Source organism: Anas platyrhynchos, chromosome 4 (assembly GCF_047663525.1).
Source record: "Anas platyrhynchos isolate ZD024472 breed Pekin duck chromosome 4, IASCAAS_PekinDuck_T2T, whole genome shotgun sequence".
NCBI classification, from domain to species: Eukaryota; Metazoa; Chordata; class Aves; order Anseriformes; family Anatidae; genus Anas; species Anas platyrhynchos.
In genome coordinates, this window is record NC_092590.1 from 78342059 (window position 1) to 78364513 (window position 22455).

The window sequence follows — 22455 nt, forward strand, 5'->3', positions numbered from 1 at the left end:
CCACCTGCCCTGCAGATCCTGAAGGCAGTATCCTCTAAGCCAAGGGTTTCCAACCTTTGTTTCCAAAGGAACATCCTTGTTTTCTCCACCGATCCCTGGGAACTCACAGCCCGGGCCTGCTTAGCTGCTGATGGGAGGTGTTTGGACAAGGCTCCCTGTTTGAGCACGGTACTCGGGTGATGTTTGCTCGTCTGGTTTGAGCAAACCCTGGGAGTCTGCATGCAGTCAGAGGGAAGTGGACTTCTCTGGGACTTCTGCTTTCCTACACCACCTCTCATCATCACCCGATTTCTGCCTTACGTTCTCCGTTCATCTGTCCTATAACCCACCACTTCGTCTCCTTCAGCATTTTTAAGGATGCTTACTGATACTTCCCCATAATTAAAGTCCTTTGCAACTCACTTAAGGAATAGAGGATGCCTCTGTCCACACCTATTTAAATGAAACATTGAGGGTATAGCCTGGATCCCTGCAAATCCCCACCCTTCACCTCTCTTTTGAGCAAATGAATGGGCCTCTCAGCGGGGCTGCCTGTGCGTTGGGCTTTAAAAAACTAGAATTGTTTAAAATATATGGAAAGAAACTGAGTTCAAAACCCCATTTACTTAATGCAGCTGGCTTTTATCTCCTTGCAGGCTGAACTAGATCAGATGTTTTCAGGTTTGTTCTGCTGTAGCACAGACAGATGACGTTTTTACCAGCTGTCCCCTCTACCACTTTCCCCTTAACATTCAGTAAAAATACTTTTTTGGTTTCAAGACCAAACTATATCAATTGCTTTAATTCAGGCAATTTTCACAGCTCAGTGTTTAACCACGCTGTCCCCAAGCTTTGCACCCCCTTTCCCTTCCCCACCCAGCACAGACACCCACCCTATTGGCACTTGTCAACCTTTTCAGCTCAAATAAGCTAAAGGTGAGCGGTACTCAGCCCATTTTTCCTAGTATTGGTACTTTAGTGAAGCTCAGAACTTCATATCTGGTAAGAAACATCCACTGCACGCCTTGGGTCTTGGGTTTGGGAAGCTGTGTGGATCTGTAACTTGATTCTGTAGACCTGTCCTATAGATTAGCAGATACCGACATTCATTGCACACATTTCACACAATTTCATCTGAAAATACCCATTTTTGTTCTTGAAAACATCTGGTGGCCCAGTAACGAGGAGTTTCTCTCTGGTGCTGAGGATGTTCCTCCCAGCAGAGCTCCTGGACCAGCCCTCTCTAGGCACTCATACAACTCTAGGCTCATCTTTGTTCCACCAGAGGAGCAAATGCCAGTGATAGAGTCTTTTTATGTAATCTGATGCTATTCAGTGTATTTTGGATGACTTCCCTCTCCCTGCAGCTCCCTGGAATATCATAGGTGGGGATGAGCTTTGCTACTGTGGCTATTAATAGGGAATACCAAAGCAGGGCTGTATGGTATGGTGTGGGTGGAGGTATAGCTCATAGAAGCTCAGCAGAAGTTGTGCAGAGAACAGTATGACTTCTGCCAGGATGACCTTCCTTCTGCTCCTCTTACCAATTTCCTACCTATCACTGCCTTCATTTTTGCATTGTGAGCTTCTCCAGAGTCCATGGAAAATTTTTTCTTCAGCTTGAGTCTCCTCAAGGTGTCATTTTGTGCCTCTGGGTGAGGAGCAAGATGTCCCATTGTTTGCCTTCTCTAAGATGGTCTTCCAAGAGTTTGTCTAAGGACAATGGCTTTAAGACCTAGATTATTCATCAGGGAAGATGGATGTGGTTGTTTCGCCTAATACAAAAACTTGTTCTTGAGAGATGCAACCACAAGTGGATATTTCAGATTCCCCTCCTGAGGAGCTGCTCTAACCTAGATCCTGAAGGTCTGCCATCATAAACTCTGGTGGTGTCATGCAATTTAGAGAAAATGTTGCCTCGAAATGATCTTCTGAGGAATAAATTAGCCAGGTGTGTGCATTTTAACCACACAATATGTGTAAGACCCTGTCCCTATGCGTACAGCCGTGAACAGTTTGCAGAAAGAGATTCCTCCGATTCTGCGTAATTAATTTACAGTGGATGCCTCTTTTTCTTGTGTGCGTTTGAACTCTTTATTCTTTGTTCATTGTAAAGGGCTTAACGGTTCCTGTTCCTTGATTCTTTCATTGGTGAAATGTTTTGGAAGAGAGGTTTAGAGTCCCTCTGTGACCTGCCCTGGGTGGCCCAAGCCTGTAGACCTTGCAAAGACATTACTTTTTTGGCCTGAACACAAGTCTCTCAAACCTTTAGCCTGGCTAAATGCTTTGTACAAACAGGCGCATACTGATCTGCTCTATTCTCTTGTAATTTTCTGCTCAAGGGGCTGTACTGTAGGTGGCTTGCAATGTTTGCCACTTGCCTCGGTAGTGGAGAAAGTACAATAAATGAATCCGACAGTACCGAGGCCAGCACTGTGCTTGGTTGTTCTGAGAAAATTATCCTGAAATCTGGTTGAAGAGATTAAAACCAAGAAGAACTGGCTGTGTCTTTCCTCTAAAGCTCTGTTCTCCTCTTTGTTTCTTTTTTTCTTTAAGACATTGTTCATTTCTCCTTCCAAAATAAGTTGGTGGCATTGGTATGTAAAATGTGACCTACGATTACAGAAGGTACGGCTATTTTTGTAACAACCATGGGGTGAAGCATTGCATTCATTCCTCTTCTGGCTCCTTACAGTCAATTGCTGTAGCAGCTTTCTTGTAGCATATAAGCCGTATTCTTGATCTAATTTCTCCTGTAACACAAGTAATACGATCCCATATGTCATTTCACTTCTTGGGTATCAAGTGCGGTGTTAATACCGCAGAGACTCCAATCCTTTCTTTTTATGGGAATTACTGTTCAAGCAAATGTTGGTCCATAAAGAGCGTGTTCAATGTGCTACCATTGTCGTAATGGGCAGTGTTAAAGGGCAATATTACTCCATGACTCCCCTGGTGTTGCTCCCCAAAGGTTGCTGAGCAGGAGACAGCAGAGGCTGAGCTGCCGACTAGCAGCCACGGCTCGGGATCAAATCCGTCTTGGATTGCTCGTGAGCAGATGACAATAGTGACAAATTCACGAGTCTTGTGAAAACATTCAAGACCCTTTCACAGGCCTTTTCCCATGAGCATTTGAAATTCATGCTTTCGGGAAGATCTTAAATTTCACAACTCCATGTGTGCTTCTAAATAGATTCCTAGCAGCTGTGAAACCCTTCCATCGAAAATAGCAAGTTCTTTTCAATGCAGGCCTTTCGGGGTTGCTCTTTTCCAGTGTTGCTTAAAATATAATTAGTAACATGATGTGACCCCGTCTTCAGAGTGTAGGACCTAACATCAACATAGGGACATCAGTGGCTCGGAGCAGCCCGGGGCAGGTTCACCTCGCAAGGAGCAGCTCCAAGGCCATTTCACACATCTACAAGTTTTTAGCTTCTCAGGTACGTGCTTTTTCGACGTGGGGGTGTTTTAGGCTTGATGTGGCTGTGGGGATAATTTTTCCAGATGAGACAGTGGGGCGTGCAGCGAATGTGTAAAGATGATTTATCTCTTGCAGATCGGATTCAGAAAGCTTGTGTTAGCCCTGCCTTGCGTGTGTGTGCTGGTTCAGGCAAGCTACACTCCAGTTCTGTAGCAAACGTACATGAAGACAACTATGCGGTTACAATTAATAAAAACAGCTTTTGAGGGTTAAATGTGAATTCACTTTGGACTATTTGCAGCCTAAATATTGCAGTAGTGGTCAGTGAAACTGGCTGGGAGCTGAGCAGCTCCTGTCTCTGTCTGGTCCCATCCCCTGCAAAAGTGACAAGAAGTCCATAGACACAACAGTGGATGTGTTCTCCTGGCTTTGATTCCTGCTTTTGCTTTTCAAAATCTAAATGTTAACATATTTTTTCCTCCTTTTTTTGGTTATTATCTGTTTCTAATGGAAGCAGTGCATACAAATAATGACTAAAGCCATGTTTGTTAGCCAGCGTTTAGATTTTGCAACCAAACAACTTTGCTTTGACTTTGCAAAGAGAAGCAGTCTTCGGTTTTATTGTCCTGCAGCAGTTGTCACTTGAGTGATCACTGCGAAGATGAGTGATCGTTTCAGTCGTGGAGCTCTTCTGGCATCTGCACCCATTAAAAAGCAAAGCTGTGAATGTCTGAAAAGTGGCCGCTGTGCCCCTGCAGCTGTGCCCTCTGTCTGCATTGAAGGATGTTCTCCATCCCAAGATTTTAATGGAAGGTGGAGCCAGCAAGCCAACAAATAACCCCTCTCCGATTTCCAAAAATAAGGCAGTTAAGGAGCAGGTCTGAATCCCAACTTTCTAATTCATTGCTCTGTTCTTGTTAAAGCTATGGGGGTAGCTTATATGACTGGGCTGTTATAAGAAGTCTTTAAAAAGAGGTCTGTAGTGATTTTTTGCCTTCTTTTGCGTCGATTGCTTGAAAATTAGGTAACTTTTGAAAGAAGCATTCAAGAAATGGCTTGAAATGGCTTAGGGTATAAGGACAGGACAAACTATGTCCACTGGTACCTTTGTGCAGTCATGGAGACAGAAGGGAAAATCCTCCTTTCTTACTGCCGTGCCTTCTTTATTCCTTAGTTTTATGGAAATTCTGGAGGGTTTGGAGGATTCCTGTATGGCGAAAACCAGAACAGTTGAGCAATAGTAGACTTTGACGTTACGCAATGAAGAAATACGTAGGTTGTTATATATTTCCCTTCTCTTGTTCTTTTCTGCCATCACGCTCTGCTGCATCTCGTGAAAACTCTCCGTTCCAGCACGCAACATCTTCAGAGTCTGCAGGAGCAGCAAAACTCTGCCAAGGGTGGAAACTCCCTCTTGAGTCTTTCATGATGTTGAGTTGTGGCTTCACAAATTAGGTCCCCTTGGTGATGAAAAGTTGCATGGAGCGCACAGATAAAGCCATTATTTCTGTAGCTAAAGAGGGTGAAAACGAAGTGAAGTTGGGCAAAATCAACCTTGGACGCATCTTCAAAAGGCGCACTTGAATATGTGCAGTCATTGGCTTCATGAGTGCTACCAAGTAAAAGCTGTTAAATGGCATGGAAGAACTAAGGTCCTCTAACATGGATTTGTTAAAGTCCCCCTTGGTGGCTTTAGACTTGGTTTAAATAATGAATTAGAAGACAAATAAATGACTTAAGTATGAAATTTTGGCCAGATTACATTGGAAGGAGGTAAATGTGGCCTTGGAAATATTCTCTTTGCTTTAGAAGACAATGTTATTCAGTTGTCAGATGTCTTCATCCAAAATAAATAAATATGCCGCATAATGGCCGCGATTCTTCCCATTTCGGGTAACTGTATGCTGGCAATAGCACGCCATACCAGATAATGCAAATAATCTGCTGCCGAATAATTAATGATGCGGCTGGGCATATTTTTTTGATGAATGCTTATGGAGCCTGGTGACAGGCGTGAAATTAGAAAATTCCTTCAGCGCCCTAAAATATAAATAGCTTTCGGAACTGAAAAGAGTTTCACAGCTGAAGATTTTATTGTGTTGAGAGGAAAAACTTTTCCACCCCCATCCCCCCCTTTCTTCTCTGCGAGTTGTTTGTCCATTCACAAAACAAATACTCTGAAGCCCAGTACGGCTCATGGGAATAAATTTCAGGTCGAATTAGTACAGTTTCCTTGCTGTCAGGACGGTGGAATTAATGGTGTTTTGATGACACGAATTTTGAAGGGCGAACAAAGAAGCTGAAGGGAGGGAGACATGACTCCTTAGAAGTGCGGTCCTCCTCTCCCCCAGCCTCTCTTGTCTTCCCTGTCATCCGTCTGCCAATCTCCCTGTCCATGGTTAGTTAAAGGCGCTTTTTATCCTCTTTTCTTTCCCACAGAGTTTGCCAGATCCGGCCCAGTGCCTGGGTTCCAAGGGGACACGCTGCAGTTGGCCTTCATCGACTTGAGACAAGTAAGTCTTTGTGTTTTTGTTTTTTGTTTTTCTTTTAAGATGTGTGACTGAAGACCATCAGGTCTTAAGGAAAGGGAGAGGAGGGGAAACGGCGTTGGTGATTTACGCCAGAGACCTATATTTCCCCCCTCCCAGGCGCTCCCCCGCCTCCCCGCGCTCGAAGCCACCTCCTTGTTTAGCGCTCCGGGGTCCTGGAGATGGTGGAGGTGAAAAGGGCTGGTGGTATGGGGCCAGAAAGAAAGCCGTGCCTGACCCGGGCCGATGGGGCCATTGTGCTCCCCGTTGGCTTCTGCGGCCATGGCAAAAAGATAACTCGGCGACTCCGCCGGCCGAGGCGAAGCAGGTGTTGCAAACAGAGAGAGCACTGATGCAGAGACCGCCTGCCTCGAGCACTTTTGTTCACAGATAATGCCCGGAGGGGCGTTTTGCGAGGGCGAAGGAATTTGCATTCCCGTTTGTGTGGGGAGGGTGTGCGCCGGGGCGCGTTTCTGTCTGGCTTTGGCCCTGCTCCCCCGCCCCGGTCCCCTCTTCGCAGATGGTCCCCGGCCCCCAATGACAAAGTGGCTGTTGGAGAAGATGACCACGATCCACCCATCGGTGCCCACCTCTCCAGGGGCCCCGTTAGAGCCAACTTGACCATAGCAGGTACTGAGGCATTCGTAGGGCTTGGCAAGCCAGTTGAGGGAAAGGGGCCATGCTAGCGAGTCATTTGTTAGGGGTGGAAATGGGCATTATTGATACACTAGGCTGGGGGGAAAAAGTGAGGTGGTCCTGTCATCTCTTGGCACCGAAGATGGATGGGTTGGATAGAAAGTCTGAATGAAGTAAGACTCAATGACTGATGCTTCTCTCCTATTAAAACAATCTTTTTTTGTCTGTTAAACCCCCCTGGCTTTGTCCCTCCTGCCATCATGATGCAGTGCCTCTTGTTTTCAGGGTTGACGTAGTTTGCATTCTGAAAACTTTCGGGTGCCGAGGGTATTTCTTAAATCTGCATAATCCCTTGTATCGATGATCTCCTTACCACTGTGACTCCGATTCATGCTGGAGCCGCTTTTAACCCGTCAGGGTTTTGAGAACTTCTCTGCATCCAATTGATGTGCGGGGCAATCTGTCATGCAATGACACTTCTGCAGAGCAGCACTAAGTTTAATAACGCCGAGACGCCGAGCGGTCGCCTGGTGTACTCGGACCCGTGAGCAGCTGCCAAATCTCTTTGCAGAATGGTCCAAACAGCTCCATGGAAAAGGTGTGTGGTATCAGCGCTACGTGTTGACACTTTTATCTTCATTAGCTTCTTGGCACTTTATTGACTGCACTACGCAATGCACTTGCAACCTCCCGGGTATAAGGAAATGTGGAGGCTTTTTGGGTCTTTTCCAAGCACGGAGACATGAATGCAGGGATTTTGAAGAGGAAAGCTGTGGCTTTTTGAAGAATGAAATGCCTTAAAAATGCTCTGTGAGGTTCAGCTGCTCTGAGCCAGTGCATTAGCAGGAGACAGGGATATGGGAAATGTTTGTATGGTTCATAGCTGCAAAACGCAGCCAAATGAATTCAGCGTGAGTGAGGAGAAGGCTGAACAGTAGCCCTCGACAATTCGTCCTCCTCTGTCAAATGTTCTTTGTACAGAACATTTTCTTCTTTGTTTTGGAAGGCAGTCCCACCTTTTCCTTGCATTCGAAAATAATAGCTTTTCTCGATGTTGCACGGACGAAAGGGAAATGCTTCGGCCTGTTGAGTGTCAGGTGAGAACAGGCAGTCCTAGATGTTCCTCTGGATGGCAAATATTGTACAGAAAATGGACAACATCTTGTTGCACCGAGCAGAGCAGAGCAGTCCACTGATCACTGGTTTATTGAGGTTAGCAACCACATTAAGAGATGAAAGAGATGATGCCCTGATCCCGTGACTCATGATGTGCCCTCAGACTTTGTGTGAAGTTCCCTTGGCTGCTCTGGGGCTGTCACAAGCCAAACGTTTCCACCACCATAGCACTTTTTGTCGGATCAAGGCTCCAGCTGCCTGGCCTGGGAGCTGGAGAGAGCTGGAAGGGTGGATGGATGAAAGTAGAGCAAAGAAAGGTCTTCCTTTTTTTTTTTCTTTGATTTATTTTTAATTTGTTCTTTTCAGGCGTGGCGTTCTTTCTCGTTCAAGCCACTGAATGTTAACGCCGTGTTGACATAAAGTGATGGACGGGGAAACGTTACCACCTGAAAGCGTTTGTGTTTCTGGCTGTTTTCCTTTGCCTGGGAAGGAACTCCTGCACGGCTGGTGAGAGGGTGTTCCCAACCTGAAATCCAGACAGACTTTTCAAAAGGTTAAAAGTAATTTTGGGTTTATGTTACAGGTAGCTTTATGCCTACCTTGGAGCTGTCCTGTCAATTAGTGTGGTTTTTGCATGAGCAGGCAGAAGCAGTCAGGCTTCACTCTGTAGGGAGGAAAAAATGACTGGGCAAAAAATGCACAAAGTAGGGAGATTAAAGAGATTTCCCCCTCCCTTCCCAGCCTATTTCAGTACTGGCAACCTTGAGCTGCTAAAAAGCAATTCTAGATAAGAGAAAAAATTCAAAGCCTTGTGGGATTAAGTTACTTTAAAACCAAAATTAATTCTTAGAACAATAAAATGTAAAATGGTAGAAGAATGCAGCGATTGGCTTTGCCTCTCAAATACGGATCTGTGTAATGGGAAGGAGACTTATTAAAATGTCATTGTCTGGGAGCACCAGATTTCTTCCTTGCTCGGTGCAGCAGATTCAAGTGTAAGATCCCTCTGCACAAAGAAAACCTTGATTCTCCCGTTGTGCTCGAGGAAGTTGGGAGAAATCTCATCACGGCGTGGTAAAGAGGAGAAGAGTCGAGCCCAGAGAATCAAAATTACAATTCTGAGCAGACGGTAGTTTAAAAAGTGACTCTTCTTCCCATCCTGGGACAATTCTCAACCCATAAATGCCTTTAATGAAGTGAGAAAGCAAACCAAGTTGCATCTCAAATCCCTTTGTAAGAGCCCTTTTATAACAAGTGTCTGACAGTGCTACTCAAATATTTCGGGCTTTGCAAGGAAGCAATGGTTACTTTTTCCCTTCAAGTTTCAACTTTGCTCACATGTGCTCCTTGCTGTATGTTGGAAATCTGAAATAAATTTGCTTCCATAAATAAGCTTGCTAAAATATGAAAGGCGCCTCGATAATCTGCTCTGCCGCATCTTGCTTTCAAAAGTGACTCGAGCGCTGGGCTCCAAATCCCGCTGCAGGTCCCAGTGCCACTGAGGAGCTCCAGGGGACTTCGGATCAGCCCGAGCCTGCACATGCAATAAGTTCACTGTGCTCTCCGCAGCTTCTGGCCAGCTGGAAGTGTTTTAGCTTTTCATTTTCATGGCTTTATTGTAAGCAAGATGGTTGAAGAGGAAGGTTTTATATTTGTCTGTGAAGTCGCTGCAATCCTCAGCCATGCTGATCTCTCCTAGAAGCCAGATCGACGCTCGTGGCTGCCCGCCAAGGAAAATCTGTCTCCAGCACTCGAAGAATTTCACTCTGGGCTCTAGCGAGGGAATGTCTTAGCTGGATTAGAGCTCCTTACTGGAGGCCTCTCCGTCTGTCCAGCGGATTATAAATCCTCTGTGTCGAATTTCCACTGGAAGTGCAAACTTTCCGCAGCAAGGGCGATTTGGGGAAGGGCAGCCAGGAGCCCTTCTTTCTGGAGGCTCCCGGGTGTGCGAGGGATGAGGGCCGTGAGGTTCCCCTCTTCTACTCCATCGTTTCGCTCTTTTGCTTGCTGGTTGTTAACTGGACGGTGCTTACGAATTTGAGCATCAGCTTTTCAAGCGCCGTCGGTGAGGTAAGATAGGCAAACACTATCTTTGGGTGTGGACCAGCTGTTCTGCTTACCGGCTGTCAAACAGCAAACATTTTATGTGTTCTTTTTACTGCGTTTGAAAGCCAGTTGTGGTTACTGTGGGTTTGTGTTGGACGCCGGCCAGCTGCGTAATGAGAGGTCTCCGTCTGATGCATTAATTTTTCCTCTGATAGAGATGCTTAATAAAAGAGCGTTCCCCTCAAGAACAGAATTCCCTTCTGTCCCTGGTCTGTGCCCCATTTGTCTTCCCCTCACACAAATCTTTTCCGCATTGTTCTCATAGTTACTGGAGGGTTTTTTTCTCGTTGAGAAGACGTGAAATAAAAAGTTAGGCAGGAACGTTGAGCCTTACGAACTGTGCACTTGTTCTGTCTTAATTTCCCCCAGCGATTTCTGAATCTTCTGGCCCACTTTGGCCATGTTTGCTCGGTGGACTTCAAAGGTACAACTCCCCTGGCAATTTCTGTGAAAATATGAGCCAGGATATTGGAGAAAAGCTGCAGGGTGACCTCATCCCTTAGACATCAGAGAATTCACCGCATAGCTCAGGCTTGAGAGAGACCACGGCGAGATCTGGATTTCTTGGTTCTGCACTCGGTTTGAAGGAACTGCAAGAGTGAGCGTTGCATTGAGAGACAGGGTAATGCTGGTATTTGTGGATATCTAGCTTAGCCTCAACCATCAGATGATAAATGAGGTGTTTAAGACTCAGTTTAACTTGTTGTTGGCTGATTTAAAGGCGCTGGAAGCTCAGACTTGTTCAAGGTGAGCGGGTATTGAGGTAGGTGTAGTTTTGTCTCCTGCTCCTGCGTGGTCCACGGCTTCAGCATCCAGTCCCAAGCACGGTGGCTGCGGGGAAGCCCTTGTAAATTTGGGCTGAAGGGCCAAGACTAGATGGGTATGTGCCTTGGGATGACACTACAAGGCTCTGGCCACCTCTCTTTTAATGGTAGGAGGATGGAGACAATCTCTCCAAGAGTTTCAAGGCAGCATCCAGGCCAGCTGGGTTGTTGGGTTGTTTTGTTGTTGTTTGTTTTTTTTTAAACTTATTTTTATATTTTGCAATTAGATGTGGTTTTCCTGCCCTGTGAACTCTAAGGAGATAGCTGAAGAGCAGTGTGAAAAAAAAATTGGGTGAACCTCAGAGCCAGCCCCGAGCCTGCTGAGATAGGGACTGGCAGTCCCACGAGAGTGCAGTGGTGTGGAGAGGAGTTCGTTAGGTGTCAGACTGGTTTGGCTGAGCTTTCCCCACTTGTTTTGCTGGTAGATGCAACAGAAGTTGGAAATCGTATTAGAGGGAGGATCAATTAAGCCAAACATCTCAGCGAGATGTCTCCTTCACATGTACTCGGCTTTGAAGCACGGGTTTCTGTCGTAAGAGGAGTTGCAGACGGAGTAGCTGCGGTTTTAATCGCTGGATGCAGCAAGGCAGAGATGAAAAGGTGACTCACTGGTTTCATCTCATCTACTTCCTTGACAATTGCTTTTTTTCCATCTCCAAAGCGTTCTGCAGGCTGCCGACCGCCTGGCCCACTACCTCGCCCGTCTTTGTCCTTGCCGCTTGCCTGGTTCACACAAACGCCCATCGCACTGCTCTGGTTGGGGACTGCATCGTGGGGGATCTATACCCTAATTTTCTGAGCAGCACTCTTCTACATTTTGGTTTCTGGTCATCTGTAGTGCCTAATGCCCTTTTACCAACCCTTGGGTAGAAGAAAACATCTGCATTTTCCAGCTCACTTAACGTACAGTCTCTCCTCTCCTTTTAACTGTACCCTCTCTCCTATTTTATCCTTCCTTAATAGCACTTGTTTTAATTATTTAACCCTTGCTCCGTGGCCTCAGCACCCTGTTCTCTGCAGCTCAGCTCTCTGCTGGCTCTGGGGAGCCATCCTGTGTGTGCCCTGCCTGGAGCTGCCTTCCCAGCGGTGTCAAGCGAGATGTTGGGTTCCATTAATCTTTCATTGCGAATGTCATCTCGTTCCTGTGCAGTAAGGAAACGAGGTGTGAAGACACATGTTCCAGTTGCAGCCTTAATTCTTAATTACCCGTCGGTGATGGGTTCGAGCTAGTTTTATCATTACCCTTAAATACAGGTTTTTTGCTGTTAAGATCGTATCTCTAGGCTGTTAATTACTTTTGCTGCTCCTCTCCGAATTCCCTCCACAGATTGGTATCTGCAGATAATGCACCAACCATTATTAATCATGTTCATTACAGCAGTGCCTACAGGCCAACTCAGAACTGCCCATTTTGCTGGTTCTTGTGCAAACACGACGAGCTGCTCAGTCTAAACAGATGAGGGAGAGACCAGAAGGGGCAGGCTAAATGCGGCTGACTTGGAGCCGAACACACTGCTGCTGATTAAATAGTATTTTGTTTAGTAATACCCATGACTGTGATAAATGTTTTTCGAGGCATCCAGCAGCCGTAGCCACATCAGCTTCTCAGAAGTGGAGATATCATCGCCTTCCTCCTCTGTCACACCTCTCTCCTTACACAGACTCCAATTAGGCTGGTTTTTCCGAATGCCAAATTGCCTGTGGAAACCAATTTCAAAACTGTAGCCTGCTGTTAATTTATGGTGGACCTCAGTGCTGCCCGGGCCGCTTCAGCATCATGCTGAGTTTCCTCTCAAAAGTTATCTGCATGGGGTAATAAAATGATATTGTTAACAAAACAAGGCTTGCGCACCAGCTTCATCTCTCAAGAAATGCCGGGGTTTGTTTCCCAAATCCGTATTTGAAATGAAATTGTTTGGTTTTGAAAATGTTTGCTGTAATCACTCGGTGGAAAGAAGCAGTTTGTGCGCAGTCACTGATTTATTAAGGCCCGTTTAAAACTTTGTGAATTCAATGTACTCGTCTTGTATGAGTCGCACGCTCTCTGCAAGGTGGAGCTGGCTGGGTCCTTCAGTTCGGGTTGTCTGGAAGCTGGAGAGGTGAAAGAAACCTGCTATGGTGAGAACGTAGAACGTGTCTCACCTGTGAGCAAGGTGTAACCAGGAGCCCATAGCTTCAGCCCCTAAATTTTGGAATTCACACGAGCACATGGCATCTCTTGCTGTGTCACCGCTCCAAAATCCCTTTCCATTTCCATTCGTCAAGGTGTTGGGGTGTTTGTGCCCATCCCTCCTTGTCCTCATATCTCCCTTACCCTAGGAAACTTGGAAGAGGTGAAGAACCAGAAAGATAAGATGAATGGGATGACTCAAAAACCCAAAAGCTAACAAACAAACCCCCGCAGATGTTTCGCGATGGGCCCTTTTTCTTTAATCTCGCTCCGTGCTGTGATCCTTCTTCCTGGCTCTCAGCACCATCCACTTTAACCTCTGCTGGTAGCACCCTGGGGAGCAAAGTGCTGTCTCTTTTCTGGTAACCTTGATTAAAATCTCTCTCGGTGCAGTTAGGACACATCTAAGAAGGAAGGAGACGGTTTGTGAGATGTGGTGCTACCTTCTAGAGCTCCAGCAGGCATCAGGAAGGGTGATCCACACGGGGACCCATCACAGGTGACACAGAGGCATTTCTTTGTCCACTCCGGTCCATCCTGGTGTGCATGGCCATGGAGATGTGCTCAGACCTGGATATTTGGGCAGGGAAACTGTGCAAGAATCCCCTGGGCTGCAGCTAACCCGCGGCAAGAGGACCGGGGAGGACATTCCAGTGGCTTGGCCAAACCGCTGTTTTTCTTGCTTGTTAGGCTCAGGGAATGAGTTTTTTGTTTTTTTTTTTTTAGTGCCTAAAACCCAGCAGTATTTGAAAAGGGCACATTAAGTAATTTATTTATTTTTGAATCAGTGTTAAATGCCTGACTCACAAAGGAAGGCTGCTTCAAAGTTTGCGCTGAAAATCCAGGCTGCTGCTCGCTGGGCTCTGCAGAGGGGGAATGCGGAGAGGGAAAGACGCACAAAGGCATGAGCTCAGAGCGGATTTAGAGCCTTAACTCTGATTTTTCTTGCTTTGGTGAGTTTCAGCTAGTCTTAGTGTTACTTTAAACATACCCTTTTGTAGTTCAATTATATGAAAATCACACAGATCCCTGGGCCGTTCGGCTGCTCCAGCTCCGTCAGAATCCATCACTCTTGATCCAGGAAGGATGTATTGGCATGCTGAGGAATTAAAGAGCCTGGATGCTCCCCAGAGCCTTCAAACATAAAATCAAGAGTGCAAACATATTCTGTTAGCACTTCTCTTACGCGGAAAGCACTGCCTGGCTTTCTTTCGTTGCTGCGTGGCAATGGAAATTGTGGGGTCTGTCGACACTTCGCAGAGTGGAACAATAAAAACAAAAACAAACAAAAAGCGATCAAATCCTCTTTCGTGCCGAGATTCTTGGGCTAGGCAGAAGAAAGAAGAGGAGGAAATGAGAGTTTTTAAGGAGGGGGATGCGTTTTGATAGGTCCTGGTTGCGTATGAAATTCCTCGGGCTGCCGTGTGAACAGAACACCTGGCTTGTTTGGACCTCCAGCTCCTGCTGAAATCAGTGGGTGCTGGGGTAGGACTTGCTCGTCCTTACCTTAGTTGGTGTGCTGGGTTGACTTTTGGGGTTTGCTCGGGGTGAGTGGGCTTTTCCTGCCACCCCCACGGCTGAGGTTTGGTCTCTGTGCTCTCCTGTCCTCCCAGTGCCGCTGCGTGGCTCTGCTGATGTTAGCAGTGAAATTACATTTTCTTTCCAATCCTGTGCTTTGAGAACAATTCAGTGAAACATTACGGGATCACTCATCTTTCCTTTCTCTTTTCACCTATATTTTGTTTTAGCAAACACTGCAGCCACTCCGATGGGTCTCCACCAAGAACCTCAGTCAAAGGGGACTTTGCACCAGAGCAGGAGCTCGTGGTTGGGTTTTTTTCCTCTAACACAACTATAGATCTGCCTCCCTCCGCTCTGCCACCCTCAGCCCTGTCTGCTGATGGCCCCAAACCCTACAGCAGGTTGCTTTTGCTCCGGGCATCTGCTGTGGGCCATAAGGAGCTGCAACGGGAGGGGTCTCCTCCTGCCGTGCCCTCTAATTTCAGGAGGCTGTGAGGCAGCCATCCGAGCAGGGAAACGGACACCGTTCAGCTTATAGGGCCCGCTGTCACCTTTAACCTGCTGATTGAGGTGGGATTGATGGGGAACGGAGAGGGTTAGAGGTGGGTGCCCTTAACCTCCAGATCCTTGCCTGTGAAACCGAATCCTCTCCGGCGATCGGTGCGTGCTCGCGAGCTCTCACCCCTGAGCCGGAGAGGAAGGGCTGCGCCGCCTGGCTGGAAATGCCATCCATAAAGAAGCCTTTATTGGGCTGCCTTTCATGACATCCTAGCCTCACCTTGTGCAGGGTGGGCTTTTCTTTCCTTTCCCTTTATTTTTTTTTTCTTTTCTTTTTTTTTTCTGAGTGCTCCTGTTGCTGCTGTGAGCCTGGCTCGGCGGCTGGGTGTCCCCGCAGCGCATCGGCTGCGTCTCGGTGGGTGGCAAAGTCCCCTCCGCCTTTTCTTTGAAGCCACAGGGAAACAGGATCCCCTTGCACCCGTGTAATTCTCCTCCTTGGGGTCTCTCGAGCTGGGTTGTTGGGCTGTGGGTTCAGAGCAAGGCAACGTTAGCTCCTGGAATAATTCATTGCCAGTGAGCTGGCCTCTTTTGGAAATAACACAAATAAAAAGCCATCGGTGGTGTGATGAGCATGGGGGGAAAGTTTGCACCACAAGCCCACTGGTGCCCTTATCCCTTAAGATGACAATTGCAAAAGCCATTGTTTGCAGAGATGTTGGTTCCCTGATCCTGCAGGAATGAGCTGTTAATTGCCTGCTAATCAGCCGGTCCCAAGCACTCTGGCAGCCTCCCCCATTGATTTTCCCATTTGATTTAAGGAGTGCAGGTAGCGAGTGGTGCTGCACGCCTGGATTAAGAGGTTAATAAATGAGAGAAGGGTTGTGGGGAAAGGCAGGAGACCGATGTGTAAGGGCCCGGTGATGGAAAGAAGGCAGAGGATGGAGAACTCGTCCTCTGCAAGCTTCCAGCAGAGAGCAGGTGCAGGGCTGACACCAGCCCTGGAGCATCCAGCGAGGAGGAGCCGTGTCCTCCTGCTCCTCTCACAGCTGGGATCTCAGGATTTGGCTTCAAGCTGGCTTTAACGCAGTGTTTCAGCCAACAGCTCACTCGTGGAGCTCGGTTACTCGAAGTTACCCCAGCTCACCTTGTGCGAAACCATCAGCCCTCCGCATTTGTCATCTTTATTGATGAATTGACAGCAAGGTGGCACTATACAGCAAGGAACATCCCGGGATGATTTATTTCAACTCTTCTATTAGCTCCCCCCTGTCCCACGAGACAAATAATCATTTCCACGCCCGTCCTTTCTGTTGGTTCCAGGGCTTGTCTGCTTGTAAATACAGTGCAGGAGATGTTGCTGTTGGGTGTCTGCTTGGGTTATTTCCCAGGTTGGTGCTGGTAAGAGAGTTGGTTTGATGGTAGTGGGGATGTTGTGCTCTTATCTGAATTGGCACATCACCGAAAATGGCATCAGCTGCCTCTGCTTAGGACCTGAGCTTCTCAGTTGTGTGGCTGCTGGATGGTTTATTAGACGTATGTCAACATCTGCTGGAGTGACAAAATCGAGTTTTGAGGCAATGGCTCAAATTTAATAGAATTTAAGAATTCACAAACCTAACAGAAGGAGAGGAAGATGAGGTGGGTTTTGTTCTAGCCCACAGCTGGTTGTGTTCCAGGTGTGTGTGCTGATGCATTTTCAATCCCCGTGCAATGTACCTACACGGTGTCAGGGAGCCAGGAGGAGGGAACAACGTCTCCAAAAGCCGCGTTTCACACCCAATGTTAAAAAAAAAACAACACCAGTGAACAAACCAGACGTACCCTCGGCTGACTTTCTAGCTCTGCATTCCTACCCGTAAGTAAAATGAACACTTAATCCTGGAAACAAAACAAACTTCACCGAAGCACCGGAGGCTTAACAAGCGTTAGAAATCCGGCGTGTGATTTTCCTGAAATATCAGAATAAGTCCGCTTATGATTTCCTGTTTTTACTACAGAGCCAAAACAACAACGTGTGACCTCCAAGGCGGTCTGTGGGACCAGCAGCGTGCTGAGGGAGCTCGGTGTGCTGGTTGTGCAGGGAGGAAGGGAGCAATTAGGCTAATGGCCTTTAATTGATCAAGATTGAATTGGTCTGGCCACCAGAGGAGTGGCAGCTCTCCGCTGCGGGGCTTGGAGGAGCAGCCCGAGTGTGAAACCGCTCTAACACATGCACAGATTTTACACCTAAACTTTTTAAAGAAGAGGTATGAAGTCTGAACGAAGTGAGGACAGGTTCGTTTGGGACCACGGAGACCGCTTGAACTTTCAGGGCTGCCCAGGAGGTGCAGAAGAGGGCAAACGAGGGTGAGAGGCGCAGCACATCTTGGTACGTGGCAATGTTGGTGTCCCACCGAGGACAAAACCTGCAAAGTTTCTGCTTTGCAGGGCAGTCTGAGTTGGCTGTGCGCTGTACCAGTTCCTAGAGCATCACTTTTTACTTGCAGTAACACACCAGATGAGAGGTTTGGCCCTCTAACAACCCCCTTTTGTTGGGGGGGACCTCTCAGGGCTCCCCCTTTCTCCGCTGAGAGGGGACTGAACGTCTCCAAGGGCTGCTGAGGCTCCAGCTGAAGTGAAATTCCCCTCTGCAAACGGCTGTGCCTCGCAGAAAAGCAAGAAAACAAGGATCTCACTTGGCTCTGCCGAGGTTAAGCGATGGAAGAGCCCTGAAGCCTCCCCCCCTGCCTCCCACTCCCATGCAGTGGGAAGATGTGATGCCTTTTGGGTCACCTATCTACGAAGCCTCCTACAAGAGGCCCTTGCGATGCACCCAGGGTGGCTCTTGCCGAAAAAAACATGTTTATTAGACCGGTTTCGAACCTCTGTCTCCTGTGCACCGAAAAGCAGACACATCTGGTTGTTTCCCACAGGGGGTTACGAGCGAGGTGGTTTCCACCCCATCCGTCTGCGCCTGCAGACAGGTAAATCCCGAAAGTGGAGGGAGGAAGAGAGTCGGGGAGGGGGAAGGATGTAACCTCAGACAGCATTTAGTATATTTAGCTGTGATCGGTTCATTTGGTGCCTGTTATTTCTGGATGCTTGAACACCTTCTCAGGCACCGCGTCTGCCTCCGCGGGGCTGCTGGGCTGTGCCAGGCAGGTTTTGGTGCGGAGACCCATCGCCAGCTGCCGGGGTTTTTGCACAGCTCTCCGGGCTAATCCCTTGCTCCTTTGAACAATCCAAGCTGCGTGCTTCGAACCTCAGCAAGTGCAGCGCTTCTCCAGGTCGTGTGCTCATGCATATTCATCTCTCCAGCAGGCTTCTCCTTCGTTCAGTTAAATCCTGCCTCTCCGGCGTGCCCTGCAGAAGGGAGTTCCCTCGGGGATGAGCTTGAGTGTAACAGCGAGCTGGCGTCAAGGCTCGTGGATCGATACTGTGCATGCTCGCAGTGTTTAAATTACCACCATGGTCTGTTGGTCTTGGCTTAGGAGAAAGAATCCCGGTGATGAAATGCCATTCGATCCGGAGTTTGCCAGATAGTGTAAACAAGCGCATTAGTTGGACCGGATAGGCACGGTAATTGCAGAGCGAGGCTGAATGGATCCATTAAAATCAGCTTCAGGGAGCCGCATCATCCTTTTATGACTGGTAGGAAGAAAGGACCAAAAATAAACCCGGTAGTTGGAGCTGGAGGATCTCGCTGTAGAACAGGGGAGCCACCAAATCTGGTCTGAACTCTGCGTTGCTGAACTTGTGGTGTGTGGGTCCGGGTGCTCCTTCCACGCTTCACAGTGCAGGAGGGCTGTGGTTACGTGGGGTTACACAGCTGCTGCTGTTCAGAACCTCACACTGCAGAAAATGTGTAGGGTTTTGTGTCCTCTTGTTCCAGGATTCAAGCCTCTCGCTGATTCCATCAGTCAGGAAAAGCATCCGCCTCCTTCCTTCTCCAGAGCAGGTTGGACACTTTGCAGAGGGCAGGGGTAAACTTTCCGCTTGCTGTCACAATTCTGCTGCTTCGGAGCCACGTGAGCACCCGAAATGCTGCAGTTTGGAGAGGCAGCCCCTGGGAAAAACCACAAATGGCTTTAAATTTGGCAGGGTCTGCCAGAGGAGCGACGGGGAGATGCTGGTGCTTGTTCCCCCGTAGCCACTCGTGGTGGTCGAGAGCGGCATTGCCACGGGGAGAAAAGTTTTCAGGAGACGTTTGAGTTGTTCTGACCGAAGCTTGGAAATCCAGCTGTAAGAGTATCTTCACAATTTCGGGGGCTGTGGACCAGCCCTGACATACAACAAGAAAATGATTCTGTAATACTAGCTGCGAGCTGGCCCAGCTTTGTGGCCCGTCTTGCGCTTCGTGGGTAATCTGTTGGGATAGCTGGAGCTGGATGCGGTACATCACCGAGAGCCTTCGTCTTGCTGGAGCAAACCCCGAGTCCCTGAAATGGGATAATTCAGCTCGGTGAACCGATTCTTAGTTTTTTGGCTGCTGGCTCTGCTGGCTGGCTGGTCAGAGCCCGGGCCGTGGCTCGGTCTGCTCAGGCACCGAGGTTGCAGAGCTTTCACTTTGGGCACATGCTTGGGGGTTTTGTGTCTTTTGGGGTGAGACCTCTTGCGAGCAGCAGATTCATTTCTGTGTTTTTTTTTGTAGCTTCACACAAATACCTGGTTCTGGCTCTTGGTGGGCTCTGAGCTGTGCTGGCAGCTCCTGGAGTTGGAAATTCAGCTTCTCCTGGCTGGAGCCTGGGTCTCTGAACTCTGTTAAAATATGGGTGTGCTTAGAGCATGGGCTGGAGCACCCTGATGTGCTGAAATCTTTAAGAAAAAACAACAAAACACACAACAAAAGCCTGGCTTTTGTACTAGGTGGTGTCAGCCAGGAAGGAGCAGTAGGTGTGTACCCTGCAGAGGCTCACCTGGCATCTCCCCATCCCCCTGCTCACAGCAGGCCAAGTGGAAGAGTAAATACTCCTCCGACCTAATCACATTAAATGTTCCAGAGTGTAATACCTTAATTTGGTTGCTGACATTAGGGCTGATGGGGAAATGATGTGCTAATCAGGAATGACAGCGCTGCTAGATAGGAATCTTTTGTTTCCAAGATTAAGCGAACCCGGCGAGGAGCCTGGTGGGGTGTGCGCTCTGCACGCTGACTCAGAGCACAAAAGCCTCGCGTGCAGGCTCAGCCTTCCTGCCCTGGGACTGCCTGGTGCTCTCCCAAAAATCTGCCCAGCCTCTGCGAGATGCAGCCCCAAAAAGGTCAGAGGCATCGCGGTGCGGAGGCGCCGCGATTGTGCCGTGATTTCCAAAAATAATAATAAAAAAAAAAAAACAAAAAAAAAAAAAAAAAAAAACACAAATCGTGGTTTATTTTCGGTGACAGCTTGGAAGCGACGTGCACCGAGCCCGTTAGCGCTCGGTTTCTCTGTAATGTCTCAAATCTGGAGGGGGGTGGGAATCCTTCCTGGAATGCACACCCTGCGCACCACCGCTTTGCAAAACTGTTTGAAAACAATTGCTTCTGCAGGAGTAGGAGCTAATTCGAACAGCCAGTTCTGTCCTTGAGATTTACATTCCGGGATGCCAGAGGAAAATAGCACGCAGGAATTTGCTTCGTGTTTGAGGTTAGTTTGAAAGGAGTCCGGCACTTTTATGGAGGGTGGTTTTATATAGCAGCTCTCAGTGGAAACAGTTTGTCTTTTATATTTTTAGGTTAAGGGATTTCTTGAAGGTCAAACTGAGTTCACACGGTTTTCTCCTCTGCCTTGATGGAGGTAGGCATTATTATTTTAAACGACTCGGGTACAAACTTGGTGGGTGACCTCCTGGGTAAGTTATTCTGTTTAGCTGTAAAAGCAGGTTGATAAAATAAATAATGCACACGTCCTTCCCCGATTTGTGGCAATCGCTGCTTCCATTTCACCCCCTCGAACGGGTGGAAATTTTCCGTGAGCGTCACTTGGCATCTCAGCCGAGGTGGTTCGTCGCCTTACGAGGAGCATTGCTCACAGCCTTAATTGCAGATTTCATTAATTAGGGCATTTAATGATCCTGTCCAGGCACTCGCAGCTTTCTCCGATGGGTTGCAGGAAGGATGCGTCACTCGTGACTGCTCTGTCACTCCCTTGGGCTCCTCCTCACATGCTTTGCACATGCTCTGCTTTCGGTATCCACGCAGCAGTGATGTTCCCTGCATCCTCGAGGAGGATTTTGGTCCATGCCTCACAGGGCAGCGTGGTTTTGGGAACATCTGTGCCCCACTGCCAGCCTGCCAGGGGGGAAAATGCCCCAGGCTGCCTGCTGAGAGGCAAAATCTGGTCTGAGCCCAGCTTTGCACACACAGACTGGAGGGAGATGCTCCTGATGGAAAGCAGAGGAACCTCCCAGCACAAATTACTTCCCAGGAGTGTATTTTTCTTATAGGTTTTCCTCTGACATTGCCTGTGATGAGAATATTCTGCTTTAGTAAAGAGGTAGTACAGCAAGGATGTGTCTGTAAGGATAAATAGATGTGAAGTTAATACCTTTGCCAAGCAGAAAAGGTGATGTAATGGGCTGCAGAAGTAAAACTTTATTTATTTGTTCTCTCATTCAATCACGTTTATGCTATAAATAGTGGGAAAAGACACAGAACCCGCTGCAATGCAATCCACCCCAGCAGAGCTCCCCGCTCGCTGCGTGCTGTGCTCAGGCAGCGAGCAGCATCCCTCGCTTGGTTCCAGCACATTAACAGCAACGTGTGGAGCCGTCGGCGGTGCCTTGGAGGTGTCCAAGCCCTTCAGCAGCTCAGCTCATTAGGCAAGGCCAGGAGAAAATCAGCGTAGGGGTGGGAGAAGGGGAAATGGAAGAGCCGGAGGCGGCACGGCCCGTGCGGTGCTGTAATAGGCTGAGTTCTGGCATTGCTGTGTCACACACATTGTGGGGTCAGAGAGCTCATTTATTGCCTCTCTGATGGGATTTGGAGATGCCCTCAGCAGGTTGCAGCAGCAGCACCTGGTGGGTGGCACCGGTCCCCTCCGAAACCTGCCCAGCCGTGTCCCAGCGCCGTGCTGGGGAGGTACCGCCCTGGTGGTCACATCTCAGCTTAGGTTAAATTCAAGTGGTAATTCCAGATACCTCTATTTTCCGTTTTCAGAGCGGAGTTTGAGTTTTTAATGCTTTGTCCTAATGGATTGAGTTGCCAGCAGGATGACTTAAAGGATCAAACACCTCCAGGGAGCCGGAGGATTGCAGCCGTGCAGTGTCTGCGGGGCAGAGCTGCTCCAGGAGCCCGTGCTGGGTCCTCTGTGTTCATCTTCTTGCTTTGTTTTCAGCCCTTTTTACTCAAGGTGACACCAGGTTTTTGTTGCTGTTTCTCAGCATTTGGTGCTTGTGCTGTCTGAATGCATTTCTTCTCATCTCCTCTGCTCAGAGACCAACTTCTGGGTCCCTGCGGGCTGTGCATCCCCACTGACTGCAGCAGCAGGACCCCGAACAAGGGCTGTTTGTTTGCATTTTCTCATTTCTCCCCTCTCAGCCCGCCGGTTTGCGGATCCGTGTCTCTGATCCGATGCTTTGCTCACTGCTTGGCTGCCCTCGAGCACCCAGCAGTTCGCGGGGAGGGCGGCCTCGTGCGCAGCAGCTCTGCTGGGATTTCTGACGTTCTGGTTCGACCTGAATTATTGGCTGACGTCGTAT

General features: G+C 48.2%; 1 protein-coding gene across 9 annotated transcripts in view; it reads left to right on the top strand.

The window, feature by feature from the left end:
• EXOC6B (exocyst complex component 6B) overlaps positions 1 to 22455 on the top strand; it is a 266579-nt gene that overhangs the window by 193787 nt on the left and 50337 nt on the right. For 8 of the 9 annotated variants that reach the window (XM_072037927.1, XM_072037928.1, XM_027455866.3 and 5 more), the window contains one exon: positions 5840 to 5913. In XM_072037927.1, coding sequence (XP_071894028.1) covers positions 5840 to 5913 — 74 coding nt within the window. Of the gene's footprint in view, positions 1 to 5839; positions 5914 to 8046; positions 9073 to 22455 lie in introns of those variants that run through there. The other variant, XM_038177996.2, reaches the window with a different exon arrangement.